The sequence below is a fragment of the Vulpes vulpes genome, unplaced genomic scaffold, assembly GCF_048418805.1.
Source record: "Vulpes vulpes isolate BD-2025 unplaced genomic scaffold, VulVul3 u000000643, whole genome shotgun sequence".
Classification (NCBI taxonomy): Eukaryota; Metazoa; Chordata; class Mammalia; order Carnivora; family Canidae; genus Vulpes; species Vulpes vulpes.
The window spans coordinates 235541-251933 of NW_027325793.1; the positions used below are offsets into that span (position 1 = coordinate 235541).

The 16393-nt window shown below is 50.9% G+C and overlaps 1 protein-coding gene and 1 long non-coding RNA gene across 2 annotated transcripts in view; one reads left to right on the top strand and one right to left on the bottom strand.

Annotated features, from left to right (window-relative positions):
• LOC140597407 (piwi-like protein 1) overlaps positions 1–15727 on the bottom strand; it is a 135071-nt gene extending 119344 nt beyond the window's left edge. Inside the window, exons 1-3 of the mRNA XM_072745667.1 lie at positions 15712–15727; positions 11950–12172; positions 11802–11845 (exon numbers count right to left, since the gene is read on the bottom strand). Of these exons, the coding sequence (XP_072601768.1) occupies positions 11802–11845; positions 11950–12172; positions 15712–15727 (283 nt within the window). The remainder of the gene's footprint in view (positions 1–11801; positions 11846–11949; positions 12173–15711) is intronic.
• LOC140597405 (uncharacterized) lies at positions 594–5782 on the top strand. The gene is made up of 2 exons (XR_011999241.1): positions 594–1160; positions 2930–5782. It is a non-coding gene; the product is annotated as an uncharacterized lncRNA (long non-coding RNA).
• Positions 15728–16393: the final 666 nt, after the last annotated feature.

The following is a 16393-nucleotide window of genomic DNA, read 5'->3' on the forward strand; positions in this document are numbered from 1 at the left end:
TCCAGCACATAGGCAAAGGGCCTCCTTCCAGATGGGTTCCTCCCTGCCCTCAGCCCATCGCAGCCTGCACAGGGCTGGGGCCTTCTCAGAGAAGGGGTCTGAAGGCGTCTGGCACACAGCGAGAGCCCAGTAGCCGCTGGTGAACGGATCAAAGCTTCCTCTCCTGGACTCTTGCTCTCTCTCATACACGGTTCCAGAACAGCCCTGCCCCACCCTCCCACCCACACACTTCACCCTGCCCTCCACATCCACACAGATGGATAATGAAAGCAGAGACACAGGACGGTCCTTCTGCAGCCCCATCTGTGCCTGTGGGAGAGAGCGGGGGGGCGGGGACATAGGTGATGAAGCCATGGCACCTGGATCTTCAGAGTCCTAGTGCTAGCAAAGTCTTCCCTCTTAGCACCTGCCCTAAACATGGCTGTGGGCCTTACAAGGGAAGCAAAAGCCTGTTTCTCAGTGGGCTGCTGCTAGGACAGCCCCAGTTAACCCTTTTCTGGGATGCTATAAATAGGCACCACGCATCGTTCCCTCAGAGTATAGGGACTGGCCAACCTGCCCTGACCTGGAAGCGGGCGTTCTGGGCGCTGAGATTGGGTTTCCCTCACACAGGTGCCCTGCACAGGTGCTCAGACACCCCCTGACGAGAAGGTCACGCAAGTGCCTGGTTCTGGGGCATTCACCTGGGGGCATTTTGGCAAAAAGGTCCCCCCAGCTACACCTCCCGCACACAGCCACTCAGGGAGATGATGGAACTGTGAAGACAGTCAATCCCCCGCCCCTCCATTCCCGGAGAAAACAGCCTGCGTGTCTCACATTCCCAGCCCACGCCCTGGAGACCGGCCAGCCCTCTCCTGGGTGCTCTGCTGCTGTGTGAGGCGGCTCCCCTGGCAACACGCCCCACTTCCTCAGACCCACGGGCCTCGTGGATCAGGAAGGCACGCACAGACGCTGGAGCGGCCTCAATTCTCTCTGGGGGTCTGGGCAGCTACAGGAGATAAGAACACGAATTCCAGATGGTTGCTTCAAACAGCACAGGGTGAGCCAGAAAACACATTAGCCACCTCTAGCCTACACTGGGAGGAAAAGCAGCCAAGCATCACATCCAAGGGCTGGGTGAGTACCCTGGCTCTGCTCCCTCACCAGCTGTGTGGCCTTGGGTAAGTCACTTCACTTCCTTCGTGCTTCAATTTACTCCCCTCTATAAAAAGGGATAATAAATAGGACCTACCCCTCTGAGCTGTTTTAAGACTGAAATATGTTCATGGATGTAGAGCACTTAGCACAATGTCTAGGACACAACAGAACTTTCTGGAAAATGCTCTGTGCCTAAAATGTCCAAAACGGGATCCCTAGCCACATGCGGCTACTTGAAACTTGGGACAACTGAGCAACAGGATTTTTTTATTTGAGTTTTACTTCCTTTAAATATAAACATGTAACACTAGTGGCTCCAATTGGATGGTGCAGGTCTGGAACACAGTAGGTGCCCGGTAAATGCTAATTATGATTGTTGTTAGGGGTGGTTGTTTTTGGAGGGCTCACTGGGTTACAAACTAGGGAGCATTTCATTTCTGAGCAAGCCGAGATCGGGGAAACTGTATTCATCTTCAAATTCCAGCATCTTGCTGAGCGGTTCCGAACCGCATTTGGGTTTTGGGGTTGTGGACCTCAGAGACGTACTGAGGATACTCTCTCCCTACAACAAGTACAAAGTGTCTGCATAACTTCAGGGTTGCCCAGGCCCCTAGATCCCACAGACACCTAGCACCCAGGAGGTCACTTCCGCACCGCGGGGCTGAGCTCCAGATGCTGGGGCCCTCACCCTGCCCAGGCAGGCATCTGTGTCTTGTCTGCCTAGTTCGTTCCCATGTCCCTGCCTGGTCATGTCACCTGGACTTCCTCTGGGTCCCCTCCCTCCCTCTCACTGGGCTGACCCCACAGCATCCCTCCAGCTTGACAGATCTAAGCGATGAGTCCCAGAGTGATTGGCGCAAAAGCCATATGTGACTGGGGCGGAGGTCCAATGAAACCTAATCCTGAATCTTCCAGGAGAACCACAGCAGGGGGGTTGGGGGGGGAAGGCGAAGCTCTCTGTCTGCTGATGCCAAGCTGGCAGGTTGTAACCTGAGAGCTGGGCAACATTCTCCCTCCCCACAGAGACCAACAAAGCAGAAAGCTAGCACAGAGAAAATCAGTGCAGAGACCAGAAAACACAGAGGGTCCTGATGACATCATTGGAACCCCTGGATAGAGCTGTACCTGAAGCTGGCCTCACTCCAAACTTCCCAAACCCCTGAAACCATAACGTCGATTTCTTAAGGCTCTCTTTCCCTCTTGGCTTGATCTTCATATATTTATTCATTGTTTGAGCTGGTTTGGTTAGCAAGTTATCATCCAAATTGAAATGGGTGGAGCCGGCTAAAATACCGCGCCGTGCTACGTCTCAGTTGTGTGACCTTGGTCCAGTTTCTTAACCTCTCTGAGCTTCAGTTTCTCTCATCAGTAAAGAAGAGTCGCTATTTGTACCTGCTCTATAGGAAGCTCGCTTTGAGCACTAAATGAGATCAAACAAAGCAAGTTAGAGCAGCATTTAATAAATGGTGGTTGTAAAGATGTCTAGTTCTCAAAAAGAAGGAAACAAATGCATGATAGTTGCTATAATTCTAATTAAATGTAATTTACTAAATAATAAAAATTAAATAATAAAAATTAAAAATAATAAAAATTAAAAATTAAAGAAGAATCCAGTCAAGGTCCCAGGTATCATCAAGTCTCAAGTCTTGAGGCTTCCGTTCTCTGATTTTTAAGTAGGAGACTCACTGCCAAAGGAACGGTTATTGTCCTTTACAAAACTGAGTTCTTTCAAGTTTATCCAATGAAAAAGCACAAGAATCTATTTATTTCTTGTCTTCCTCTACTACTCAAGGAAAAGTACACTGCCTCCCCCTGGCCTTCAGCACTTAGCTGCTCATCCAGGGCCTCGCGGTGGCTAAGTGACAAGACCCGCAAGCTCACAAGGGCGTCAGAATTTCTTCAGCTGAGGGATTATTGCCACGAGGCCAATGAATAAGCAGACCCAGAGGGAAGATCCAACTGCCCACCTCAGGATGTTGAGGCAGCCAGGCAAGACTCAGCCTTCCCCACCCCCGCTCAAGGGCTCGTTCCTTTGGACCCCAAGAAATACCCTCTTCCCAGTCTGCGGCACTGCTCCTGTGGCAGCAGCACCCCCAGCCTGGGGCTTACCCAAAGAGAGCAAGATCCTACACTGAGAACATCTACAAGTTCATGTGACTGACCAGACAGGGCAGCACAATGTCCTTCTGCGACTGATTTCTATCTTGCTCTTAAATGGGTAAGCCAAGCACTCTGCCTGGTCCCTTCATAAATACTGGTGAATACCTGGCAGTGATAGCATCGCAGCAGTGCTGCGCGGTACAGGATACCCTCGCCACCTGATGCACGAGGACACCAAAGCTGGAAAGGTCCAAGCATCCACTAAATGGCAGGACTCAAACTTGGAACACAAGGCTGTCCGATTCCAAAGCCTGGACCTTTTGCCAACTCCACGTGCTCAGAGGAGCTCATCACCATATGTGATAGGTCATTGGTTTCAGCTCCGGAGTGATGCGGAGCCCGGTTCCAGAGCCAGAATCCAAGCTGTACCACTGACACTGTCGGTGACCTTTGGTGACTTATTTGCCATCTCCGTGTGTCACTATCCTTACCTTTAAGGGACAGTGTTTTATCCACTTTGTGTGGCTTCATGACAATTAAATGAGGCCATCACCATAAGATGCTCAGTAAATACTGTTTAAGAAATAAAAAAATCTTTATCCTGTTAGAATGCCTTTAGTTGAGCCTTTGCTTTTCCTGACCAGAACGAAGATTCCCAGATGGTCTTATCAGTGACCGAGTTTTAATAGGTCTTAAATACAGACTTGGCAAATTCCTTGTTGAGAAAATGCGAGAGACCTGGCTCTCGGGGAGGGATGCTGGCCAAATCTGATGGTTTGAGGTTCTTAGAATCCTGGAGCTGTCCAACTGCGTCCACTTGGAAAGCAGAATGGCATAGGCAGAAGGAAACTGCGGGCGGCCACAGGTGGTTAGGGGCAGCGCTGGGACAAGGTCTTTGGTGTCCTCACTTCCCATCCTGGGGTCTGCAGCCAGCAAGTGGGGTGCACAAATGCCATTTCCTACCTGCCGACCAGCAACAAATGCTACACTACCATTTCCCGGAGCCCTTCAAGAGGTTACTGCAGGGAAGACCCAGCCAGACTGCACAGGAGACATAACCCAGCCGGAAAGCTAGGCCCCACCTGCCACCCTCCTCACATCAAACCAGGGTGCTAAAGCCCACCAGGCCCTGTGCTAGCAAAAGCTCCTGGAAGCCGCATTGCCAGAGACCTGAAAAAAGCATCAAAACACACCGCACGGATGTGGCTGCATTATTCACGAGGAGAATTTCTGCCAGCTTAAGCCTGAAAACACGACACACGTGAACTGATCTGAGTCAACCCTATAAGCATCAGAGAACCCCAAAATATCCACACCCAGTATTCCTGCATCTACTTGACTGGCAAGTATTTCTGGAACCCCTATTTGGCCAGTGGGGGAGTGGGGCAGAGTAAGGCGCTGTGGTTTCTAGCCTAAGAATTGAAAGCTCAGAAGAGAACAGCGAAGTTTCTTCTCTTGCCTAAAGACTCTGTGCCCCCGATTTGTGCCCTGCATTTATTGCTCGGCTGTGGCCAGAGCAGTCCGCAACATGGATGAATTCATGCTTCTCCCCTTGTTCAAAATTCTCCCACGGGTCCCGTCTCATTTCCGGGGGGGCCACAAGACCCTGCAGGAATGGCCTCCTGCTCCCTCTCTGACCTGTCTCCTCCTCCCTTCTGTTCACTCCACTCCAGGCTCCTTGACCTCTTTGCTATTCATCGTTCCTGACTCAGGGCCTTTGCCTATGCTGTTCCCTCTGGCAGGAACACCTTTCCTGCAGAGGTCAGCAGGGTTCCCTCCTTCCCTTTAGGTCTCTGCTCAAATGTCATAGTATCAGAGGCCATGCCTGACCACCTCCTCTGGAAAGCACTGCCCATTCCGCTCCACTCACTTTCTTTTTCTTTTCGTTCTTTTCTTTTAAGATTTCTATTTATTTATTCAGGAGAGACACACAGAGAGAGGCAGAGACATAGGCAGGGGGAGAAGCAGGCTCCCTGCGGGAAGCCTGATACAGGACTTGATCCCAGAACCCGCAATCACGATCTGAGCCAAAGGCAGATGCTCAAACACTGAGCTACCCAGATACTCTCCACCCACTTTCTAGCTTTATTTTCCTCACAGCATTTGTGACTTCTAACACAGGCATACTTTGCTTTCTTGTACTTTGCAGACACTACTTTTGTTTTTCTTTTCTTTTTTTTCTTTTTACAGATTGAAGGTTTGTGGCCATCTTGCATCAAGCAAGTCTGTATCAGCACCATTTTCCCAATAGCATTTGCTCACTTCCTGACTCTGTGTCACACTTTGGTAATTCTAACAATATTGCAAAACTTCTCATTATTATTATGTTTGTCATAGTGATCTGTGATCAGTGATTATGAAAACTCATGATGGTCAGCATTTTTTTTAACAGTAAAATGGTTTTTTTTGGAAGCCTTCACCTCCCACTCCCCTTAAAACATGTATACAATATGTACAATAAAATAAAAATAAAATTAATTGTAATATGTGACATAACACAGTATTTCTAGATTAAGATGATTATATTAAAAATATAATAATTATATTATTTTTTTAGACATAATTCTTTCACACACTTAATAGACTACACTATAGTGTAAACACAACTTTTACATGCACTGGGAAACCAAAAAATTCCTTCGATTTGACTTATCACAATATTTGCTTTCTTCTGGTGGCTTGGAACTGAACCCACGATATCTCCAAGGGGTGCCTGCATATATTTATTGTTTATCTATCTGTCCCCCAACTAGATCCTATGCTTCATGAGAGCATGTGAGCAGGGATGTCGCTTTGCACCTTTTCTACAGTTCCTAGAGCTGTACCTGGTACATAGTTGATGTTCAATAAATATTCCTGGAAGAAAGGAGGCAGCAAAAAACGTCAGGAATGGAAGGAGGGAGAGGAGGTGGGATAGAGAGGAAGGAAAGAAGAAAGGAAGGAAAGGAAGGAAGGAGGCAGGAAAGAAAGGAGGAAGCTTTCTTCTAAAAGTGGCAAAAAGCTCCATCTTGGACCTGTTACCAGCTGATACTTTCTGAAGTCCAAGTCCAAGCAAGACCCTCCTTGCTCATAAATTTTCTACAGCTCCCTGTCATCTAATGGAGCAAAGCCCCAAGCAGGGTGCATCTAGCGGGCCTTTGCTGCCCCATCTCTTCCCCTACATACGCCTGACCTCAAGCCATGTCTCCGGGGACTCTGCTGGACCTCTGTGAGGCCACCCTTCAGAGCTGACAAAGCAGGATTTGAATCCTGGCTTCTCCACAGACTGGCTGTGTGACCTTAAAGTGAGCTGCTTAACCCCTCTGTGCCTCCAGCTCCTCCTTTATGGAGCGAAGGAGACAAGTTTCCTCCCTCCTTGGGCCGTCATGAAGAAGTGAAGGAGTTTTCCAGCACAGAGGTTTCTCCGTCTCAACCACAGTGCCAGTCTGGGCTGACACTTCTTGGTGGGGGGGGGGGGGGGGGGGGGGAGGGGGGCTGTCCTCTGCATCGCAGGAGGTTGAGCAGCATCTCTGGACTCTACCCACTAGATGTCAGTCACACCCTCGTTTTTGACGAGAAATGGCTCCAGACATTACCAAATGTCCCCTGGGCTAGGGCTGCCAGATTTAGCACTAGGCACTTTACTTCTGTTTATCTGGAATTCGAATTTAACTCGATGACCTATACGTTGTCCAGCAACCTCACCTGGGGGGCAAAACTGTTGCCCCTCTTTTATTGAGAAGAAGTAGATCCAAGTGGAAGCACCACAGGGATCTCAGTAGAAACATCAGTTGATTCTCTCACTTCCTCCAATCTTCTTAGGATGTGAAACCCTCCTCCACCATCCCGTCACACCCCTACCCTGTCCCAAGGCTGGAAGGCACAGCTCCCCAAACGCGCCCAGCTCAGCCGCTGTGGCAAGGGCTCCCCATGGCAGCTCTCATACCAGCTCCAGTTTGCAGAGGTCCACAAGAGCCTCCTCTCCAGCACTGGCCTCATCCCCCTGCCTCCTTCCCCCGGGGGTCTGTCCTCCTGCCCTCAAGCACCTGCTTTTGTCTCTTCCAATTAAGAGGCCTCCCAGGCCTAGCCCAAGGCAAGAAAACAAGGCAGTTAGTCACTTGGCTTCCGTTATCAACCTGGCTCAAGTGGCTGGCTCCTTTAATGGCAGTCGTCATGGCAACAAGAAGCCAGTCCCCGCAGCTGCCACTCTGGGAACCAAAACAAAATTAAGGGTTGGAGGCTGGGAGGAGAAAGGAGGGGAGGGCAAAGCGAGCCAGGGTGGAGCCAGAATAGAGCTGATTGGGTTTAACTGCAGGAAATCTCACCCAGGCCACCCTATCTCCTGGGCGACACTGGGGAGACAGAAAAAATAAGATGCCTGCCCAGAGGCAGCTCAGGCTAATGTGGTGGGTGTTTTCACATCGCTTATCCTGACAAGTGATCTTCATCCTCACTGGGAATAAACTGAAACTCAGACCCTTGTGAAGGTACAGACAGATGCCCCTCTAAGGCTGTGCAATTACAAGCCATCAAGTTTAGCTCCGCCCTCTTCCTCCACCTAGCTCCTGTCCTCCCCATCCGTTTTCCCTGTGCTTTTAGGATAGGACTTCCTGCTCTGCCCCTCTGCATTTGGCACCATGCTCCTTCCTCTCTGTCCTCCAGCCACTTCAGAGTCCTCTCATCACTCAAGTTCACGGTGCTCCCTCCAGCCACAAAGTCTTTGTATATGCAGTTCCCTCTGCCAGGAATGGTTCTCCTCTGTCTTCCCACCTCCTGCCTTCATCTTAAAGGTGTGCTCATCCTTCACGTATCTTCTTTTTTTTTTTTTTTAATTTTTATTTATTCATGATAATCACACACACACACAGAGAGAGAGAGAGAGAGAGAGAGGCAGAGACATAGGCAGAGGGAGAAGCAGGCTCCATGCACCAGAAGCCCGACGTGGGATTCGATCCCGGGTCTCCAGAATCGCGCCCTGGGCCAAAGGCAGGCGCTAAACCACCGCGCCACCCAGTGATCCCCTTCACGTATCTTCTTAACATCACTTCCTCCAGGGCGCCTTCCTGGGCCACCTTGACCTTGTTGTATGTTCTTGTGGTGCCAAGTACCTCTCCTTCACACCTTGGCGCAAAGGCTGTCATAATCCTCTGAATTACACTCAGAATGTCTATCAGGATCTGTGTACCAAAATGGGAATGTCAGCCCTAAGAGGGCAGGACTTCTCTTATTCACTGCTGCATCCGCAGAGCCCAGTCCTGTGTCTGGCACACAGACACCCTTCAGTAAATAAACATGTCAGAATTTGAACCCAGCTCTGGGTGAGCCCAATGCTCCTTTCTTGACCTGCTTCATGGTTCTGAGTCGTACTGGCTCCCAGAGTCAGCACAGGACAGAGCTTCCAGCCCCATAGCCGCTGCTGGCTTTTCTGGCTTCTGTGGCTCAGCCCAAGCTTGCAAACCTTGTCTAAAGAAACTGACTGTTAAGCCACCCTTTCCAGGAAGAATGACGGGAGGTACCTTTGGATGAGGCTATGACAGGCAGGGATGTGACTTCTCTGAACCCAAAAGATGAGGAGAAGGAAGAGCAGACTTGACTCCCAGATTTCTACGCAAAGAGTTTGCCTCCACCATTCCATTGAAGACTGGCTCTCTGATACTGGGACAAGATGCTCTCCCAAGAGGTGGGCAGAGGAAGGCAAGGAGAGAGGAGGTCTGCTTTGGTGGGGCATGGACTCATCGCCACGCCCTTAGGGGCACCCATGCTGAACAAGGGGTTCATAGAAGACTTGAACTTGTCTTCCCTTGACTGCTTCTGTGCCCTTGAGAAATCACTTATCCCGTCTGGGCCATTTTTCACCTCTGTAAGATGGAAATCATTCCATCCACAGCTGAGACTGTGGTGCCGTGGAGACACGGATGAGCACGTTTAGGATACAGAGGTAAGAGCCTGGCTCTGATGTCAGACAGATCTGGGGGGTTAAGTCCCCTGCTTTGCACCTTCTTGGCTGTGTTCTCTTGAGCAATCCACACCTCGTCTCCAGGCTTGGTTTCCTTGTCCATGAAATGGGGGCAGCCTCAGTCACCTCATAAAGTCACCGTGTACACAGGATATGGCACAGAATAGTACCCACTCTATGGAAACTCTGATTACTGAAATGATGTGCCCTGAGAAATGCAGAATTTAGAATCAGCCACCAACTTGTGGCTATAAACCTGCCTTCTGACTGCAGATCCAGGGTCAAGGACCTTTGCCCAAACTTGCGAGGTTCTGTCCCTGACCCCTTCAGGCACCAAGCAGGATGCCAAGGGGTCCCTCTGATCAAGTGATGGCCTCAGCCTTAGGCCAGGCAGAAAGCTCATTCTAAGCCCCAAACGCGGCTGCTCCCAGGACAGAGGATGCAAGCTGACAACTCTGGTCACTGGAGGCAACGTGTCCTCCACAGCTTGCCGATATTCCAAACTAGACTGACATGGGTAGGACCTCCAGGAGCATTGCACCAATGCCTCTTTCTCCAGCTGTGGAAGCTGAGTCCTTGAGAGAGGAAAGGACTTGTCCAGGGCACCAAGGGAGCTCCTGGCAGAACCAGGCCAAAGGCCCAGCTGAAGCCCTGCCCAGAAGCAGATACCGAGAGGCACTGCCCTCCCTGACGCCTTGCTCCCAGGCTCTTCTACCTGTAGACCCCTTCCATTGAACCAGCAAGCCATTTCCTGAGAAACAGCCATTCCGGGGATGCCTGGGTGGCTCAGTGGCTGAGTGTCTGCCTTTGGCTCAGGGCTTGATCCCGGGGTCCTGGGATCGAGTCCCGCGTCAGGCTCCGCACAGGGAGCCTGCTTCTCCCTCTGCCTGTGTCTCTGCTTCTCTCTGTGTATCTCTCATGAATAATAACTAAACGCTTCAAAAGAAAAGAAAACACAGCCATTCCATGTGACAATCTCCGGGGAGTACAAATTACATCTAGGTTTAAACAATGAACAAAGAGACTACAGGCTTTTAACCTGAAGGCTTTTGAGAGAGTTTCTATAAGACACCCTCCACCAACTCAGTCATCAGAAAATTGCAGGTGTGCAGGTTTTGTTGGAAAGATGGTCTATCTAGATAGAGCTTTCTTCAGGTCCCACAATGCCTCTAAGAGGGCCAAACTGAAAAGTTCTGGGCCTTTCTGAGGAACTCCACATCCCTCATTACGGATCCTTATTCAGAAATGCCAGAATATACAACTAGCTCTAGAGCTGATTCTTTGAACAACACGAGACATGCCACACAGAGACCTACGCACAACATGCGCCCATGCTTTCTGAGGAGGGAGGGGCAGCCACAGGTCCCCTCTTCCAGGCTGTCTTTGATGGCTGACTGCCACCATGCAGGGAGGGGCTTCTGGGTGCTCAGTGCTGACACCAGGCTGACACCCTCCTCGTGTGTGCACACGCATGCGTACACACACACACACACACACACGCAATCAGGCCAGCCCCAAGGTCTACAGCCATCTGTGATCTCGGGCTGAGGACTCAAGGTACAGAGGTGATGCCGCTCAACAGCGATCGGGTCCCAGGTGAGGGATGTGAGGCAGCATAAGGAGGGCAGCACACACACATACAGTCACACATACCTGGTCGCAGCCTCACTCACGCACGCAGAGACTTACGCATCACACGGTCACACACCATACTCACAAAAACAGATCCACACACAGACACATGTACACGCAATACGGAGACACACTTGGTTACCTCCAGGCAGATGCACAGACAGCCTCAGACACACACTCACAGCACATGTCGGCGCCCACACAGGAGTGAGCGTGCTCCACACACAGTCCGGGCATCTACATGCTTCCCAGGAACCCACCACTGCAGGTTCGCCCCTCTCCGGGAAGTCGAGGGCTATTCGCTAAAGGCTAGACTGGGCTCCCAGCTGGCCCCAAGGAGAGTGAAGGGGGCGGAGGGGCAGGTGAACCCTGCCTGATTCGCACCCTACTGCGTGTCGGGGGTGGGGGGGTGGGCAGGGGTGGGCAGGGGTGGGCGAGGGGAACTCGCCTGCCAAGACGCCCTGGCACAGGCCCACAGATGGTGCAACCCAATGACCAGGGACTTTCGGGGAGGGAGTCCCCAAGCTCCTGGGGGCGGCTCTAAGGACTGAGACTTGTGGGGAAGGGGAGATGGGGGGTGTTACCCAAAGTGAACCGTTCCCTTTTCCCGAAGTCTGGTCCTCCTTCTGCAGCCCTACCCAGCCCCTCACCTCCCAGTAAGTCCAGTCAGCCCCCAGGTGCTTGCCTCCCCTTAATGAGACCCACCCACCTGCTCCTCCACAAGAGGGGGTCCTACCCAGACACGCCCGGGTGTGCCCCATCGGGGGCGGCCCTCCCGCTGCGTCCGCCCCTACACACAGCAGCCAAGCATCGACCCCGTACCTGAGGCCCCCACCCCCAACTCACCCGCCTCCAGTCCTACCAGGTGAGCCCCACAGCTCAGGTGGCCGCCCCGCTGCCACGGGCCCCCACCCCTTTGGAGACCCTTCCCCCGGGGGAGCTCCGGCGGCTCCCTCCGCAGGGTCGCGCCCCCGGCCACCCCACCCCCGGCACCTACCTCCTTCTTGACAGTGCGCAGCAGCCTCTGCCGCGTGTCCGCCTCTGTGGGACGAGACGGGGGGACGGCGGGTCAGCCGAGCGCTGGGGGCGGGGGCACGGGCCGCCCTCCCGCCGCCCCCGCGCCCCGCGCCCGCTCACCCGCTTACCCGCGGGGCCCGAGGCCATGGCCGCGCGCGCTGCGTTCCCGACCGGGCGGCGGCGGCGGCGGCGGCGGCGGCGGCGCTCGCTCGCGGGCTCGGCTGCAGCAGCCGCGGCGGGGCGGGGCCGAGGGCCCGGTGACGTCAGGGCCCCCCGCGCGGCCGCCCCGCCCCGCCCCGCCCCGCCCCTCCCGAGCCGCCGCCGCGCGGCCGGGCGCCCAGCGGGAGGGTCCTCCGGGCCGCGCGCACGCCCCAGGCCTCGCCCGGCCCCGCCCCGCCCCCGCGGGCAGCCCCGCCCACCACGCGCGGCGCCGCAGTCCCACCCCCTGCGGGGCGGGGCGGGGCGGGGCGGGGCGGGGCGGGGCGGGGCGGGGCTGCGTCCCTTCCTGGACGTCCGCTCGGTGCCAGGCTGGAGGCGGCCGCGGGAGCCGGTGGGACTGTTCCTGACGCTCTCTGGGCCTCAGTGTTCTCATCTCTAAAATGGACAGAATATGGGACGCCCGGGTTGCTCGGCGGTTTGGCACCTGCCTTCCGCTGGGGGCGTGACCCTGCGATATTACGAGATAGCTGCTCTATTATTATTAATCATTAGTATTATTGTTATTATTGAGAATCTTGTTCTTTGGCTTTCTGTTGACTCTCACTCGAGATTTATTCATTTGTTTGATAAGTATGATTTGAATAACTGCTTAGCAAGGCTTTATATTCAGACTCTCTAAATCTTTTGTTGGGGGTGTGCCTTTCTAGAGAACTCTGGACCCTGAATGTGAAGGTACGAAACCAGAAATCGGTTGTTTGGTTAAATTCTTTCTGTGGAATTTCTCTGTTCTTATCAATAGTTTAACTTCAACCCCCAGACCTACGTAAGAGATTTTCACGTTAGGCTCTTCAATCTCTTGTCCTTGAAATACCGAGTCTTTTGGCAGAGATTCTTACGTGTCCCAGAGTACCCAAAAGATGAGTGACTCCACTTTTTCCCCTCATTTTGGCCACTGAAGATTTGCTTAATGTATTTCTCTGATTTATGTTTATCTCACGTTTGTACTAATAATGTTGGACCTAATGTTTATCCTTTCTTTCTTTCTTTACACATACACACACTCACGAGACTATTCTGGACTTTGGTGCAGGGGCCGTTTATGGGTGAGGCTTAGTCATACCAATTCCCTTTCATTCTTGATTTCTCTCCCTATTACTATCACTCATCTCCTGCCACTTTAGCTCAACTCCTAGACTTGCTCATGACTGAAATGAAAGCTGGAGTTTTTGAATAAAGAAAAGGAAATGCCAAAAGAAAGCAAGCTGATAAAATTAGAAAAGAGGAGAATCCCTCTGACCACTTAAACATATATTTGTATATATGTATATGTGTGTGTGTGTGTGTGTGTGCTTGGTATACATACCATATACATACCATATACATACATGGTATGTATGTATTATATATGCGCGTATATATTTCAGTGGTATTATGGAAACTCAAGAATTTCATTGCTAAAATAATTTTCTATGCCAAGTGAATACCTATTTGCATTCGCTTTCATAATTATTTCTATAATTGGTTCTACAAGTAAATGCAGAGATAGCTGCATAGGCTTACTCCTACCACCTGCTTAGTACAGATATACAGAGAAGGCAATACTACATATTTAAATTATTCTTCTTGGGGATCCCTGGGTGGCTCAGGGATTTAGCGCCTGCCTTTGGCCCAGGGCCCCATCCTGGAGTCCCGGGATTGAGTCCCACGTCGGGCTCCCAGCATGGAGCCTGCTTCTCCCTCCTCCTGTGTCTCTGCCTCTCTCTCTCTCTCTCTCTGTCTATCATAAATAAATAAATACATCTTTAATAAATAAATAAATTCTTATTTTCTAACAAATCGTATAATCACAATATTGGAATGATAGCTCACTTAGTCTTCTGTTCCTGCGTTCCAACACCCGGGTCCTTTCACAGAAGATAGATGCTCTCGCGCAGCCCCGGTGGCTCAGCGGTTTAGCGCCGCCTACAGCCCAGGGCGTGATCCCGGAGGACGTCAGGATCCCTGCACGGAGCCTGCTTCTCCCTCTGCCTTTGTCTCTGCCTCTCTCTCTCTCTCTCTCTCTCTCTCCCTCTCCTCTCTGGGTATTCTCAGGAATAAATAAATAAAATCTTAAAAAAGAAAAGAAAATAGATGCTCTCTGAGAATTAAATGGTCAAATATAGAGAGGTAGATGGCTAAATGTAAGTGCTATTTGAATAAATTTGCATATGAAAGGACCTCAAAAAACTTCTGTTAGAAAAATCTATAAATCATTTTTATCTGAGATGACTCCCTTTCTGTACTCATGCCAGCATCTCTGGAATCAAAACAAAAGTTCCAAAGTTTTCAATAAGATCTTCCTTCTTAGTTCTCAATCAATTGGTTATCCAGTTACTAAGTTATCTGTTTTATATGGAAGGATTTCCATATTTTGTGGATGTAATTCTTAGGACCTGATCAAAATGCAGAAGAAGAAGGGGAATGGAAAAGATATTTAGCTGGGAGGAAAAAAAAAGAAGAAGAAAGAAAGAAAAAAGAAAAATAGAAAATTTGGATCAGTAAAGATGCTGAATTAGATAAATATGTTAGAAATTCTAGGTCATTAAAATATACTGTGTTACTAGAGCTAGAGGCTTTGATTGGTCTTGTTCTTTGGAAATTCCAGTCACATGGAAGAAAATCTCCACTGAAATGTCCCTAGAACAGATACTGATTAAAACATACACTGTTTCACATTTCTTTCTAAAGAGATTTTCTTTAGTTAATTTTGGCTGCCTTTTGAGTGAAGCCGGAGACTACCATGGGATCATCGCTCTCAGAAAGCCAGGAGTCCCTGAAGTCCCTAGTCCAACTGTGATTGCATTACCTCTGACACAGAAATGCAAAGCAACAATAAACTCAAGGGTGCTGGCCACTGATGTTTTTTAGTTCCTTACCTACTAGTGTCATCTTCAATAAATCAGTATGTAGAGTCCACACTCTATTTCTTTAAAGAAATTCAAAGTAAATATAGATGATTTTCAGGTATTACTGATTTTCCCTAAAACTCAATGATTCATTTGTATTAATACTTATAAAGTAAAAAAAAAAAACTTATAAAGTGCTACGTAATAACTGGTTACTCTAGTTAAAACATTTTGGGAATTTCAACACTTGTTAAGGAACATGTCCACCAGTGACCAGGGTGTAGACTGATGCTATCAACATATATTAAATGAGTAATATTACCTTACTTTAAGAACTCCCCAGAATTATTAACCCCCTCCACACACACACACACACACGAGTTTCATTTTTCTTCATTGTGTTCTAGACCCATGTTCTTTTTATGAGAATTCTAGAAGATTGGAAAGAAGAATAAACAAAGAAGCTACAGGTTGAAATATTATATTCTAGGTTCAGGTACAAAGAATCTAATTTCTTTTACTTTTATTGGAGCTCAATTTGCCAACATACGGCATAACACGCAGAGCTCATCTCAGAAGCGGGCCCCGTGCGTGGAAGGGAGCGACTCCCGTGGTGGGGTCGCCAGCGCCTCGCTCTTCCCGCTCCTCGTCCGCACTGGCCCGGTGGGGCGACCTCCTGCCTTGACTCAGCGCTCCTGGGAGGCTGCCTGGGCTGGGCCACCCGCTGCTCCGGGCTCCTCCCGCGGCCCCGCCCCTCCGAGGCCCCGCCCACGGGACCGCCCCTCCGAGGCCCCGCCCCTCGGCCCCGCCCCCTCCGCCGCCACGCCGCGGGCAGCGCGCTCTTACCCAGCCCAACCGCCATCTTCACCGTCGCCGCCGCCGCCTGGCCGCTGCCGGCGCCCGGGCAGCCCCCGCCCCGGCAGCCTCGGCCCCGCAGCCCCGACCCGGCAGCCTCGGCCCCGCAGCCCCGACCCGGCAGCCTCGGCCCCGCAGCCCCGACCCGGCAGCCCCGGCAGCCCCCGCAGCCCCCGCAGTCTCCGACGGGGCAGCCTCCACCCCCTGCCCTGCGCGCCGCCTGCTGGAAGGGGCTTGACCCCTGGACCCCGAGGTCACCCCAGCTGAAGCAGAGGCTTAGCCAGACTGAGTCACCCAGGTACCCCAAGAACTTAAAACTCCTATTAATGACCTAAGAGCCATGAAAAATGTTGTATTAACAGGGATGGTTAATAATTTCTCAGCCTTCTAAGGAATCTGTAAGGATTAGTCATCTGAATGTTAAGTGACAAGTACTTAGGCTATTTAATGAAACCTCCATCCAGGATTTTAAAAATCCCCTTTCTCTCTTAGGTAGACATCTTCTTTTAATTAAGCAAACGTGTCACTTAAACTACAAAACAGTTACGCTTGCCGATGTCTTAGAATACCTAGAGGACGTGATTTTCAGGTGTTAGACTAGGATATTTGGATGTAAATTTTAGGGCATCTAGGGCCAAGTGTATTTTACTTATTTTTAATTAAAATCCAATAC